Raw genomic sequence first — 14,796 nt, 5'->3', positions numbered from 1 at the left:
TTTATCGCAAAGTGGCAATTTAACCTGAATACTGAAGTTTTAGTTTAGAAAAAACGGTTGGCTCCGAGGCGTGCGTTACTCGGGAGTAAGCTTGGTGGTAGTTGGTGGCTGAATCACGACCCTAGAAGGGTTTACTCAGAAGCAAGCCCCATTGCTAGCAACTGAGCTTACTCCCAGGTAAAGGATCGCACTTTAGTTCGTCGCATGAAAGTCAGTGGGGTTTAACAGCGCTTAACAGGGTTACCTACACTGCTTCCCCAAAACTAGGTCTTAGGTTTAATGCTAATAATCAAGCCCAGTGGCCCAGGCCAGCCTAGATGTGGTGGGGAGGGCTCTGTTTGTGCGTGCCCACAGGAAGGACTGTGAGTGCCACCTCTGGCACCCGTGCCATAGGTTCGCCACCACTGTCCTAGAACGTCTTGCAGCTTGGTGGTGTCTCTTCTGGTTATGCAGTTTACATATAATGGACACAGGTATAGTGTCCAGGCAATTAATCATCAACAAAAAGCTATACCCATACAAAGCCAAAAGTGCAAAATGTAAGGCAATAAGAAAAGTGCAAACATCTCAAAACAGACGACAAAACCAGCTGGATTGTCTAAGGCAGTTATTTAGTCCAGAGTTTTGTAAAGAATCCAGATGCGGCAGGAACTTGCCGCCGTTGCTTGTTTGGTGGTAAAGTTATTTTACTTCCTCAGCCATAGATTTTAATCTGGTCTGTATATTCAGAGGTCGCTATCAGAAGACCTATTAGGCAAAGCAGTAGTTTAGAATTGCAAACCAACACCTATGACAAATGTGTTCTGAATCCACTCATTAGCCATTCATCATAATTCCCAGCATGTAAGTGATATTTTATTATATATGTATATTTATAATGTCTATCTTTATAATGAGCGGCTTTATAATGTGCTTATTAGCCGTATCAGGTTGCAGTTCAAAACAATGTCATTCTAAACTGTAGCTTTGCGTAACGAATCCTGTGAATAGTCACTTTTAAAATTACCGGCAAGATTAAAATCTGTTGCTGAGGGAGTGAAACAGACAACAGTGGCCTGCTCATCCCCCATTTGAACTTCTGGTTATTCAGCCAGAAATGGCATCACGGGGGACTGTTTAGTTGCCTCCCACCAGTCTGTGCGGGAGCAGCAGTGGCACAGTGGTTAAGAGCAGGAGACTCAAAGGGGCTGACAATCTCTTTGCCCGGCCTTCCCCCCTCACAACAAACACCCTGTGAGGTGGGTGGGGCTGAGAGAGCTCCGAAGAAATGTGACTAGCCCAAGGTCACCCAGCTGGCGTGTGTGGGAGTGCCCAGGCTAATCTGAATTCCCCAGATAAGCCTCCACAACTCAGGCGGCAGAGCTGGGAATCAAACCCGGTTCCTCCAGATTAGATACACGAGCTCTTAACCTCCTACGCCACTGCTGCTCAACAGTCAACAAAGAATATGCCCTGTCTGGTGGAGGACTGTCATTTGTCTGTTTGCCCAGGAAGCTGCTGCCCATCACGATATTATTTTTTTAAAAAAAAAAACTTTTGGTGCTTTTTGTGTCCCTCAGCCCACCAAGATGTTCAACTACCTGAAATGGCACCGAATTTGTGACGCTCTGTTCATTACTTTCACTGTTGTTTTCCTGGTGACACGGCTGGTGATTTTACCCTACAAGTAAGTTTCAGTTCTGGGTCACACCACCGAGCCCCTCCTGTCTCATTCGAGCTGCTGCTCTTGGTGGAGACCAGACAGACGTGAGCCACTGTAAGTATGAGCCACTGTATAACAGCCCTGGCACCAGCCTGGTGGAAGATATTACCATCAGCTATTCGGGCCCTGCGGGACCTTGGAGAGTTCCGCAGGGCCTGTAAAACCGAATTATTCCACTGAGCCTTTGGAGAGCCCAGCCGCCGATAATGCCCCGCCCTCCCCCCCCTTGCTAATAGGGTCCCCTAACATCACTGGGACCCCTCCTCATTTTGTGGAAGAGGGTGGTATATGGGTCTCGTGGGCCCTATTTTAGAATGTACCTGTTTTAAGATTTTTATGTTTTTGTATGATTTTGTGTTGTTCACTGCCCTGAGTCCTTCGGGGATAGGGCGGTATAGCAAGTTTAATAAATGATGATGATGATGATGATGATGATGATGATGATGATGATGATGATATCACGATATTATTTTTTTTTTAAAAAAAAAACTTTTGGTGCTTTTTGTGTCCCTCAGCCCACCAAGATGTTCAACTACCTGAAATGGCAATCAATTTGTGACATTTCACCATTACTTTCACTGTTGTTTTCCTGGTGACACTGCTGCGTGATTCCACCCTACAAGTAAGTTTCAGTTCTGGGTCACACTGAAGCCCCTCCTGTCCCATTCGAGCTGCCGCTCTTGGTGGAGACCAGACAGACGTGAGCCAACTGTAAGTATGAGCCACTGTATGACAGCCCTGGCACCCAGCCTGGTGGAAGATATTACCATCAGTTATTCAAGACTCATGGACCTTGGAGAGTTCCGCAGAAATTGTAAAACCAAATTATTCCATTCTCGAGCCTTTGAGAGCCCAGCCAACGATAATGCCCCGCCCTCCCCCCCCCTTGCTAATAGGGTCCCCTAACATCGCTGGGACCCCTCCTCATTTTGTGGAAGAGGGTGGTATATGGGTCTCGTGGGCCCTATTTTAGAATGTACCTGTTTTAAGATTTTTATGTTTTTGTATGATTTTGTGTTGTTCACCGCCCTGAGTCCTTCGGGGATAGGGCGGTATAGCAAGTTTTTTTTATTATTATTATTATTATTATTATTATTATTATTATTATTATTATTATTATTATTATTATTATTATTATTATTATTATTATCATTATCATTATCATTATCATTATCATTATCATTATCATTATTAATATTAATATTGATGATGATGATGATGATGATGATGATGATGATGATGATGATGATGATGATGATGATGATGATGATGATGATGATGATGATGATGATGATGATGATGATGATGATGATGATGATGGGGTAGGCATTTCATGTCAGCCCTACCCAAATGCCCCATATGTCCTGAACCGGCCTCTGCGCTCGGCAGCGGCCAATTTGCTGGTGATCCCTGGCCCCTCCATGATGCGGCTAGCCTCCACCCGGGCCAGACCCTTTACAGCTCTGGTCCCCGCCTGGTGGAACGCTCTCCCTCCAGCTGAGCAGGCCCTGCAGGATCTCAACGAGTTCCGCAGGGCCTGCAAGTCCGAGCTGTTCCGCCGGGCCTTTGGGGAGGCTGGCCGCTGATGCCCCCCCCCCCGTTAACATCTGTGGATCCTGCCGTCCCTCCCCTCTTTTAGGGGATTAGTTAGTAGGTCGCCTCCGGTTGTATTATTTATTGTATTTTGATGCTAATGCGCTGCTTTTAATGGGGTTTTAATGATTCAAAGTGTATAGAGCCATTTTATTATGATTTATTTAATTATTTGAGATTTATTGATTTTATTTTGTGCTCTATTCATGTTCACCGCCCTGAGCCCTCCGGGGGAGGGCGGTGTGTGTGTGTATATATATATATATAAATTTTCTTTCTATCTATCTATCTATCTATCTATCTATCTATCTATCTATCTATCTATCTATCTATCTATCTATCTATCTATCTTCTATCTTCTATCTATCTTCTATCTATCTATCTATCTATCTATCTATCTATCTATCTTCCAAACTATGTCTGCCATCAGAATTCATAATGAAATTAAATCTGTTTTAGTCGAAAGAGAGAAACTGGAAATGGTGCAGGAGGGGGGGGGGGAAGCTGCTCTCCACAGGCCTTGGGAATTGTCCGATCAGACCATTGTGCCAACTATTTGTACATTTTGTGCAATCCCAAACAACGCAGAGCGTACACTTTGGCTCGTTTTAACTCTCTGCCTAACGCTATGACTCTTGGCAGGTATAATAACACTCCATATGAGAACAGGTTATGCCAATGTAATATGGCCGTTGTTGAGACTGTTCAACATGTACTATTGGAATGTCCAATGTACGAGTCGTTACGCTCTATATACATCTGTCCATTGATAGAGAGCTCAAACGATGTCAGGCTACCATCTACTATGAATTTTCTACTCAACGGTTCCTGGGATCTCGTGATGAGAATGTTGGGCGAAGTTTTTTGAGGAACTATTTTGGTCAGAAGCAATCATCATTGCCTGCCATAGTAGTAAATGGCTAAACTATTTTATGTGTGCGTGAATGTTGTGAATGTTCAACGTTGTTTTAATGTATTTTAATATTTTAATGTCTCAGTTAGTGGATAAATGCCCCTTTTTACTAACTCTGTAATTTATAATGCCAATAAAGGCTTTGGAATTGGATATATATATATATAACATAGTGTGGGTATCCAGTTTTAAGAGCTGCGATGACACTTGTTCAGCCAGCGTGGCGTAGTGGTTAAAAGCAGTGGACTCTGATCTGGAGAACCGGGTTTGATTCCCCGCTCCGCCACATGAAGGCTGCTGGGTGACCTTGGGCCAGTCCTAGTTCTCTCAGAAGCCTCTCAGCCCCACCTGCCTCCCAAGGTGGCTGTTGTGAGGAGGAGGAGAAGAAAGGAGTTTGTTTGTCAGCCACAATTTTACATAAACCATTTTCAGTTAAGTTTCCAGTTTGCTTGTAACTGAAAATTATTCATGTAAAATTATGTACTTATTTCTGATAGGATTTAATGTTGGATCATGAAATGTATATATGAAGTGTATGAAAACACATGATTTATTGTAAACTTTCATTTATAAACTGATCGATTTGTTGAAATATGCCATGTGGTTGTGGTGGTAGCCTTTTGGATCAAATTTCATTTTTGCATTGTTTATGTAACAATTAGAGAGCAACATATCTAAGTAATATGTTAGGTCTCACTCCTTAATACAATAGACAGACTCTTGGTGGTTGATGAGCAGCATTTGTGGAAAGCAGTAAGGCAGTAGTACCTAGCTCATTGATGGCGAACCTTTTCGAGACCGAGTGCCCAAACTGCAACCCAAAACCCACTTATTTATCACAAAGTGCCAACACGCACTGGCGTAATGCCCATTGGGCAAGGTGGGCAGCTGCCCAGGGCATCACCTTGTGGGGGGCATCAAAATGCTGGGTTCGTTTTTGGGTATTTTAGTGGTTTTCCATTTTTGGCCTGCAGGGGGCGCAGTTTTTAGGATAGCGACACCAAAATTTCAGCGTATCATCAGGAGACTGTCCTTATGTTACCCCCCAAGTTTGGTGAGGTTTGGTTTAAGGAGTCCAAATTACGGACTCCCAAAGGGGGTGCCCCTATCCCCCATTGTTTCCAATGGGAGCTAATAGGAGATGGGGGCTACAGTTTTGAGGGTCCATAACTTTGGCCCCCCTGAACCAAACTGCACCAAACTTGGGGGGTGTCATTAGGGCAGTCTCCTGATGAGACCCTGAAAGTTTTGACACTGTGCCTTCAGAAATGTGCCCCCCACAGCCTGCAACCCCCAGTGACAGCAATGCAGAAAACTCAATGCAGAACAAAGATTCTTGGGCAAATTTTTAGGATGTTCCTGCAGGGGGTGCATTTTTGCATGTATTGGTACCAAAATTTCAGGGTATCATCTGGAGATGATGGCACCCCCCAAGTTTGGTGCAGTTTGGTTCAGGGGGGCCAAAGTTATGGACCCTCAAAACTGTAGCCCCCATCTCCTATTAGTTCCCATTGGAAACAATGGGGGATAGGGGCACCCCCTTTGGGAGTCCATAATTTTGGACTCCTTGAACCAAACCTCACCAAACTTGGGGAGTAGCATAAGGACAGTCTCCTGATAATATGCTGAAATTTTGGTGCTGATATGTCTAAAAATGCACCCCCTGCAGACACCAATGTCCTGGTGCAAAAAAAAAATTTGGTCGTGGTGGAGTGGCTGCCCATGGGGGTGGGCATCCAACTCAGGTTTTGCCCAGGGCTACAGTTTGCCCAGGGCTGCCTCGTTACGCCCCTGCCAACACGGCAATTTAACCTGAATACTGAGGTTTTAGTTTAGAAAAAACAGTTGGCTCCGAGGCACACGTCACTCGGGAGTAAGCTTGGTGGTAGTCAGTGGCTTTGCTTTGAAGCAACCGTGCAACTCTTCCAACGGGTGAATCACGACCCTAAGAGGGTTTACTCAGAAGCAAACCCCATTGCCAGCAACCAAGCTTACTCCCAGGTAAAGGATCGTGCTTTAGTTCTTCCCATGAAAATCAGTGGGGTTTAACAGCGCTTAACAGGGTTACCTACACTGCTTCCCCAAAACTAGGTTTAATGCTAATAATCGAGGTTTAATGCTAATAATCTCCCTGAAAGCCCAGCGGCCCAGGCCAGCTTAGATGTGGGGCCCACAGTTTGCGCGTGCCCACAGAGAGGGCTCTGAGTGCCACCTCTGGCACCCGTGCCATAGGTTCGCCACCACTGCCCTAGCTGGAGAAAAGCCACTTCTGACTTTTCCTAGGCAGTTTTATCCCTGAGCCCTAGCCCCCCTCCCTTTTTCCCATCACAAGTGTGCAAAGAATTGCTTAGGAGCCTGGGCGTCTCACGGACCTAGAAGGGAGAAGGCTATGCCGCCTGCAAAACCTCTCCCTTGCGGTGCAACAGACATATCTTGTTGCGCAGGGCTAGGATGCTTCACGGGGGTCTTGCCTAGTTATCTTCATTTGTCATCAAGTGATAAACATCCAAGGGAAAGGAGGAGGAAGCGAGAAACAGGCCCCTTCGACGTGTCAGTCTGCAGGTACATCTATCAGACTAGACCAGGGGTAGGGAACCTGCGGCTCTCCAGATGTTCAGGAACTACAATTCCAATTGGCCATGCTGGTTGGGGCTGATGGGAATTGTAGTTCCTGAACATCTGGAGAGCCGCAGGTTCCCTACCCCTGGACTAGACAGAAAGCAGGCTAGATCAGTGATGGCAAACCTTTTCGAGACCGAGTGCCCAAATTGCAACCCCAATCCCACTGATTTATCGCAAAGGCCCAACACGGCAATTTATCCTGAATACTGAGGTTTTAGTTTAGAAAAAACGGTTGGCTCCGAGGCGTGTGTTACTCGGGAGTAAGCTTGGTGGTAGTCGTTGTCTTTGCTTTGAAGCAACCATGCAACTCTCCGAATGGGTGAATCAGGACCCTAGGAGGGTTTAATCAGAAGCAAGCCCTATTGCCAGCAACCGAGCTTACTCCCAGGTAAAGGATCGCGCTTTAGTTCTTCGCATGAAAATCAGTGGGGTTTCTCCTTGGAAGAAATCTATAATTCCCGAAGCCTAAATAAGGCCCAAAATATTCTGAGGGACCCGGCTCATCCAGCACACTCTCTTTAAACTGTTACCATCTGCGACGCATACAGTCTTCAGAATCCAGGGACAAAGAGGCTTAGAGACAGCTTCTACTCTAGAGCTGTGGCTATGCTAAACTCCGCTGCTTCATATTGATGTATTTGGGGCTGTGTAGGGATGGGTGGAGGAAGGGGAAAGCGAGGATGGGGTAAGTGAGTCTGGAATTGTGTGCATCGAGGGAATGCTGCTACAAATTTCGTTGTGCGTGCACAATGACAATAAAATGCTTATGCTTATGCTAACAGCGCTTAACAGGGTTACCTACACTGCTTCCCCAAAACTAGGTCTTAGGTTTAATGCTAATAACCGAGCCCAGCAGTTTCAGGCCAGCCTAGATGTGTGTGAGAGGGTGAGGGCGGCTCTGTTTGCGCGTGCCCACAGAGAGGGCTCTGAGTGCCACCTCTGGCACCCGTGGCATAGGTTCGCCACCACTGGGCTAGATGGTTGCACCAGCGCTCAACAGGAGTCGGTTCTGACCGGAATATCCTTCCCCAAAGAACCGGTAGTCTAAAGGCAAAGATATAAGAGAGGTTCATCCTGACTCCCCCTTTCTTTCTCCGTAGAGTGCTCTACAACACGTATTATCATTCCATGGAAATCTTCCAGCCCTTTTTCGGGTACTACTTTATGAATGCTCTACTGATGATCCTACAGCTGCTGCACGTCTTCTGGTCCTACCTTATCATCCACATGCTACTCAGGTTCCTTGCATGTGGCACGGTAGGTGCAGGAAGCGGGGGTTCATCAAGGTCCAATAAAAAAAAATATCATGGGACTTTGCAAACCATCCCCCCCATCAGTAAGGGTGGTTTGCAGACCTCCAGCATGGGAATCAATTCTCTGTATATGCTCAGAAATGTTTGTTATTATTCCTCCCCATTCCACAGGACTAACTCTTGGTGCTAAACTGAGGGAGGGGTGAACCCCTCCTCCAAAAATGTAATTATATTTATGAAGTTGTGACAACTTAGTGCGGGGAAAAATTGATTTCCATGGCCCAATTGCTTTCTGTAATTTTTTTTTTAATTTTTCAAGTCAGTCCTTTGCTTAATATACTGGCTTCCTTCAGTCGGCTGCCTACCACATCCGCAAACATAGTGGTTAGGAGCATGAGCATTTATCCAGGTAGGTTCAGTTTCCTGGTTCAATTCTTGTGAATAACTTTAGGCAGCAAACCACGCCCTTCTCAGCCGCATCCATGACTGCAATGTGAGTAATATGGCGAACCTTTTTCGAGACCGAGTGCCCAAACTGCAACCCAAAACCCACTTATTTATTGCAAAGTGCCAACATGGCAATTTAACCTGAATACTGAGGTTTTAGTATAGAAAAAACGGTTGGCTCAAAGGCGCGCGTTACTCGGGAGTAAGCTTGGTGGTAGTCGATGGCTTTGCTTTGAAACAACTGTGCAACGCTTCAAACTGGTGAATCACGACCCTAGGAGGGTTTACTCAGAAGCAAACCCAATTGCCAGCAACCGAGCTTACTCTCAGGTAAAGGATCACACTTTCGTTCTTCCCATGAAAATCAGTAGGGTTTAACAGCACTTAACAGGGTTACCTACACTGCTTCCCCAAAACTAGGTCTTAGGTTTAATGCTAATAATCTCCCTGAAATAATTACACTATTATCACATGACGAACTCTGTGCAAGCGTGCCCACAGAGAGGGCTCTGAGTGCCACCTCTGGCACCCGTTCCACAGGTTCGCCACCACTGGCCTATGTATTGTCAAAGGCTTTCATGGCCGGATTCAACTGGCTCTAAGTAGAGATGTTAAAAATAAGCAAAGCCTGGCTCCCAGTACTTAAAAAATGGACTGATAACCCCACCCGCAATACAATGCACTCAACCACACCTTTGCATAGCAAGTTCCACCCAAACACTTAATGATTGGTTCCCCACCCTGGGATATGGACAATATACCATGCTAAACTTTCCCTTCTCACTTAGACACAGTGTGAAACAGACTTTTCTCTGTGATACACCTCTGAAGATGCCAGCCACAGATGCAGGCGGAACGTTAGGAACAAAATCCACCAGACCATGGCCATACAGCCCAGAAAACCCACCAGAACCAATATTGGCCTACCTTACAGGGCTGGTCTAAAGGTTAGTACCGTGACGTGCCTCTGAAGATGCCAGTCATAGATGCAGGCAAAACATTGAAAACAATTAGACAATGCCCACAAGGCCAAGAAAATTCACAACACTCAGTTTTCATATAATTTTCCCTGAACCAATAGATAGTGGTAATTAATCTACAGGTACGGTAAAACCTGATAATATCAGGTTCTGTTAACCTGCCAGTATCCCTTTATTTGCTGCAAAATTTATTTTCATATTCCACCTCCCTTTATTTAATTAACTTCTACCCCACACCCTCTCCCCACAGGGGAATTGGGGCAGTTTCCAACATTTTAAAATACAATAAAGACAGATGCAATACCAATAAATAAATGCAATAAATAGAGCCATCAAATCAATCCAAACATCAAGTCAACCACAGATTACTTGGAGAAATTAAAACAAGCAGCGCCCACCCTAGTTCATAGCACCAACTAAAGTTCTGTCTCTGGTATTTATTTCCGCTCTGGCCTCAGTTTCTCTCAGGTAAAGTAGCCTGTCATTAGAACTCATTTCTCACCAGCTGTAACCTGCAGTGGCTGATACTCTATAACCGTGGTGGCGAACCATGGCCCTCCAGATGTTCATGGACTACAATTCTCATCAGGCCCTGCATCAGAATTGGCCATGCTGGCAGGGGCTGATGGGAATCATAGTCCATGGACATTTGGAGAGCCAGAGTTGGACTCCCCTGGCCTAAAGCTTTTCCTGATGTTCCAGGCATGCCTGTTCTGGACTAAATTGCTCTATATGTGTAAAATGCTATCAAGTTGCAGCTGACTTGTAGCACCCCCTGGTGTCATTTTCAAAGTAAGTCATTCAGTAGAAGTGTTTTGCCTTTGGCCCTTTCCGCAGAAATCCCCTAAAACAGGGGTAGGGAACCTGCGGCTCGAGAGCCTCATGCGGCTCTTCTGCCCTTGCACTGCAGCTCCACAAGCTGAGCCGCTGGTCCCATCCTTGCCCGCCCTGCAGGCAGCAGGGTGGGCGCACCAACTGCCTGCGGCCGGCTGGGCTGTGCCGCGGGCTTCCCCTCTCGCCTGCCCCATTGGAGCGGGGTGGGCGCTTTCCCTGTGGCCGGCGAAGCTGAGCCACTGGCCCCATCCTTGCCCGCCCTGCAGGCAGCAGGGCGGACGCATCCATGCATTTCTCAGAATGAGCAGAGTAAAAGGTTAAAAAACCCAATATATACAGTGTTATCTTTATTTTAAATGTCAACAATTATTTGCGGCTCCAAGTGTTTTCTTTTCCCATGGAAAACAGGTCCAAATGGCTCTTTGAGTGTTAAAGGTTCCCTACCCCTGCCCTAAAACATTTCCAACCCTGCCCCTTTACAACGACATATGTTTGCACTCACGCCCTCGAAACGATTGCTGGCCACCATGATGTGATTTTTCCCTTTTGGTTTTTTTTTTAGTATATTTATTTATTTGTTCCACTTTTATACCGCCCTTCCCCAAAGGGCTCAGGGCGGTTTACATCATAAGTATAAACAAGTGGATAAGCAGAATAAAATACTAAAAATCCATGTCAGTTAAAATGCAGCGCTCCAAATTGAGAATCAGTTAAAACAGATGGCGTTCAACCATTAACCCCTCAACTCCTCTGAGAGGGGAACAGCGGATCTTAGTTGTTAATGGGCATGTTAAATAGTTCCATGTTAAATTGACCCTTCACTGCTTCACAGCCTTGCGCAGCCGTGGCGCAGTGGTTAAAAGCAGGGGCACTCTAATCTGGAGAACTGGGTTTGATTCCCTGTTCTGCCGCTTGAGCTGTGGAGGCTTTTCTGGGGAACCAGATCAGCCTGTGCACTCCAACACACGCCAGCTGGGTGACCATGGGCTAGTCACAGCTCTTTGGAGCTCTCTCAGCCCCACCTACCTCACAGGGTGTTTGTTGTGAGGGGGGGGAAGGGAAAGGAGATTGTCTGCTTCATTGAGTCTCCTACAGGAGAGGAAGGGGGGATATAAATCCAAACTCTTCTTCTTCTTCCTCGTCTACTGGGCTGTACTCTACCCTTCCATATCCCAGCCTAAGTTCTTATGCAGGTGATTAGCTCTGTTCTAATAAAACCGTCGCTTCAGCTGGTCCCTGAGAATCCCTGGAAGCTGTCCATGTTCCGACGAGGCAGGCCCAAAAACACACCTGCTCCAGCCTCACTTACTCACTTACTGAGGTCTTATTCAGCCAGCTGTAGTCTGCAGTTGCAGAAGCCGACAAGTCAAAACTGTCTCATGTGGCGTAGGAGGTTAAGCAGTGGCGTAGGAGGTTAAGAGCTCGTGTATCTAATCTGGAGGAACCGGGTTTGATTCCCAGCTCTGCCGCCTGAGCTTTGGAGGCTTCTCTGGGGAATTCAAATTAGCCTGTGCACTCCCACACACGCCAGCTGGGTGACCTTGGGCTAGTCACAGCTTCTCGGAGCTCTCTCAGCCCCCACCCACCTCACAGGGTGTTTGTTGTGAGGGGGGAAGGGCAAGGAGATTGTCAGCCCCTTTGAGTCTCCTGCAGGAGAGAAAGGGGGGGATATAAATCCAAACTCCTCTTCTTCATGACGACCCCGGGACCGTGGCGTTTTCAAAGCCAGAGATGAGCACAGTGTCAAGCCCCAACCCAAAATCTTCGAAGGCGATCGAGCCGCCACGAAGGCCGCGTCTCACTGCTGACCTCAGCACCCAGGGAGGCCTACATGGACCTAAATTGACCCCCAGTTAGGAAAAAATTCTGTTGAAACATCCAGAACTGTAGTGGTCCATTTCTCCCAAATCGCAAGTTCCATTGGGTTGGTAGTCTTTCTGGAATGGAGGCCCGGCTTGCCTGCTTATTTTAGCTTCCGGGGTCCAGTGGTGGGATTCAAAAATTTTAACAATAGGTTCCGATGATGGTGGGGCCAACGGGGTCGGGTGGGGCGTGACGTGGTGGGGGCGTGGCCTGGGCGTTCCGCGGGTGGGGTATTCCAGAGCTGGGCAATTCCAGAGCGGGGTGGGCATTCCTCACTTGATGAGATTTGTTGTACCCAAGGACAGAGATTACCCCCTTGTTCCTAGTGGAGTTAATCATTAACAACCGGGTTCCCCAAACTGAGAAAATTTTAACAACCGGTTCTACTGAATAGGTGCGAATAGGCTTCATCCCACCCCTGCTGGGGTCCCTCCCAGAAATACACTGTAGGTCAGTATGGCACAGCCTCCTGAAACTAGTTGTGTTACATTTTACGCATGGCCTTCCCCCTTTCTTGTGGTGAGCTCAGGGCAGCCTCCGTGGCCGCCTGTTTTTCAGCCTCACCACGGCCTTGTGAAGAAGCTTAGGCTGAAAGAAAATGGCTGACCCGTGAGTCGAATGGACAGGTCGGGATTTGAATGCAGGTCTTCCCTCTCCTGTGCTTTGCCCCGTTTGCTGGCTCATCTCCCTCCGTGGCCAGAGGCCTCTGGCATTGGGAGGCTGCCCGGAAAGCCCCAACCCTGTCTGCACCCTGAGCCAGGGGTGGGCAATTATTTTTTCCATGGGGGGCCGCATAAGAAACAGAAAATGTTGTGGAGGGCCAGGCCAAAAGGCGGGGGGGGCGAGGCGCTTTTGAAAGCCCTGCAGAAGCCGGCAGCCAAGGCAACCGGCTTCTGCGGGGCTTCCAGAGGCGCCTCGCTCCCCAGCAAGGCAGGGGGGCCAGTCAGGGTCATCTGGCGGGCCGGATGTGGCCCGCAGGCCGTATAATGCCCAGGTCTGCCCTGAGCCATCAGACTGCAGGAGATGAGGCCATTTCCAAACACGGCCAAAACCACCGCGGCTCTTTCCTTATGTGCCCAGGGTCATATGAGATAAAGTCTGGTGCCTCAAACTGGATTAGACTCACCTTGCTTTCCTGCAAGCGTGGTGTGTTGACCGATAACCCCCTTGCATGCAGAAGCCCCTGAGCATGCACAGAGAAGTTTCGCTTAGCAGGACCACCGAGTGAGTGTGTGGCCTAATCCTTTCTGGATTTCAGAATCTGGACTGTACTCCCGGCGGAATAGACTTGTCCGTTTTTCGTGGGGGAAGGAAGATGTAGGTCAAATTTGTGTGGGGATTTGTCTGGGCCAAAACGGATGGGTGACGGGCTGTCTGCTTCTGTTGCAGATGGAAAAAGACTTGAGGAGTGACTCGGAAGACAGCGAGACGGACAAGAAAGGGACAACGCTGCCGAAGGATGCCCAGGAAAATGGACCTGTTGTGCCCAGCTTGAGCAGCAATGGCGGCTGCATCAGCAAAGAGACCCCCTTTCAACAGAATGGCAGCAGCCATCCCACTAGCAACAAAATCAAAATCAGGTAGCTGGAGCCGGCTCGAATGACTGACCAGCCCCGCCTCAACCGAGCGTTGTGCCCTTCCCAGCCTGTCCTTGTTTCCTGTAGGCCTGGAAAGACGTAACTTTAGCCCGGTAGCCGAATCTCTGCTTTTCCCTGCGTTGTGCACTGTTTTACCCCGTTTTATTTCACGAACCAGAAGAGGGGAAAAAAGGGATGCGCGTCGAGTCAGTCTGTTTTGCTTTCTTTGGCCGGTCCTCGTGGTTGCTTGGCAGGGCTGACTCACAGCCATTAATTTATAAACCGACCTTGTAAAGCTCCTTTTCTCCGTCGGCCCAGCAAGCCGGAACACGGACACAGGATCTCCAATCAAAAATGCCAGATCTGGTGATGCTTTGAATAGCGGCAGAGTCTCCTTGTACAGCGCGCAGATCAGAACTGTGGGGAAGTCTAGAGATCTTGCCGGTGCATTGTGGGGGGTGGGGGTGGGGGGGGGATTATAGAACAGATCCAGGATTTAATCTTCAGTGTGTTTTTCCTTTGGCCGTTCAGTCACATAGGAAGACTGTGGACTGTGGGCTTCATTTGTTCCCTTATGCCATTTTCCGAGCCTCAAACAGACCTCAGAGCCCCCCTTTCTCCATTTAGGAAACTATATTGGCACCGCACAGGTAGCCTGTTATGCGTTCTCAGAGGGGCAGAATAGCAACCTGGGGTAGCAGCAATCCTTTCCAGTTGTGAAAGAGTTGCATTCCTACCCACCCACCCACCCACCCCCCGCCACCCAGTTTGACGATCTCAATCCCAATCAGGACTGGCTCAATTCTGAGAAGGAAAAAATTGCACTGGAGATAGAATCGTGGGTCTTCGGATGTCTCGTTCGGTAGGCACCTTGCATTGAGTCTGTAGTTTACTTCTTGTCCTTAGGAGGCTGGGGAAACGGCTGGTGTGTGGCGGTCCCAAGTAGCTCAAGCATGTGACTCCATTTTTTTTTTAGGGTGCCCTCTCTCTTGAGCACCTCGGGCTAATAAAC

General features: G+C 47.7%; 1 protein-coding gene across 1 annotated transcript in view; it reads left to right on the top strand.

Moving 5' to 3' along the window:
- CERS4 (ceramide synthase 4) overlaps positions 1-13,967 on the top strand; it is a 41,445-nt gene extending 27,478 nt beyond the window's left edge. Inside the window, exons 8-10 of the mRNA XM_048496587.1 lie at positions 1,560-1,666; positions 7,931-8,087; positions 13,597-13,967. Coding sequence (XP_048352544.1) covers positions 1,560-1,666; positions 7,931-8,087; positions 13,597-13,791 — 459 coding nt within the window. The 3' untranslated portion in view covers positions 13,792-13,967. The remainder of the gene's footprint in view (positions 1-1,559; positions 1,667-7,930; positions 8,088-13,596) is intronic.
- The last annotated feature ends 829 nt before the right edge of the window (positions 13,968-14,796 follow it).

Source organism: Sphaerodactylus townsendi, linkage group LG05, assembly GCF_021028975.2.
Source record: "Sphaerodactylus townsendi isolate TG3544 linkage group LG05, MPM_Stown_v2.3, whole genome shotgun sequence".
Classification (NCBI taxonomy): domain Eukaryota; kingdom Metazoa; phylum Chordata; class Lepidosauria; order Squamata; family Sphaerodactylidae; genus Sphaerodactylus; species Sphaerodactylus townsendi.
Note: the sequence above shows the minus strand (reverse complement) of the source record. Positions and strands in the feature narration are given on the sequence as shown.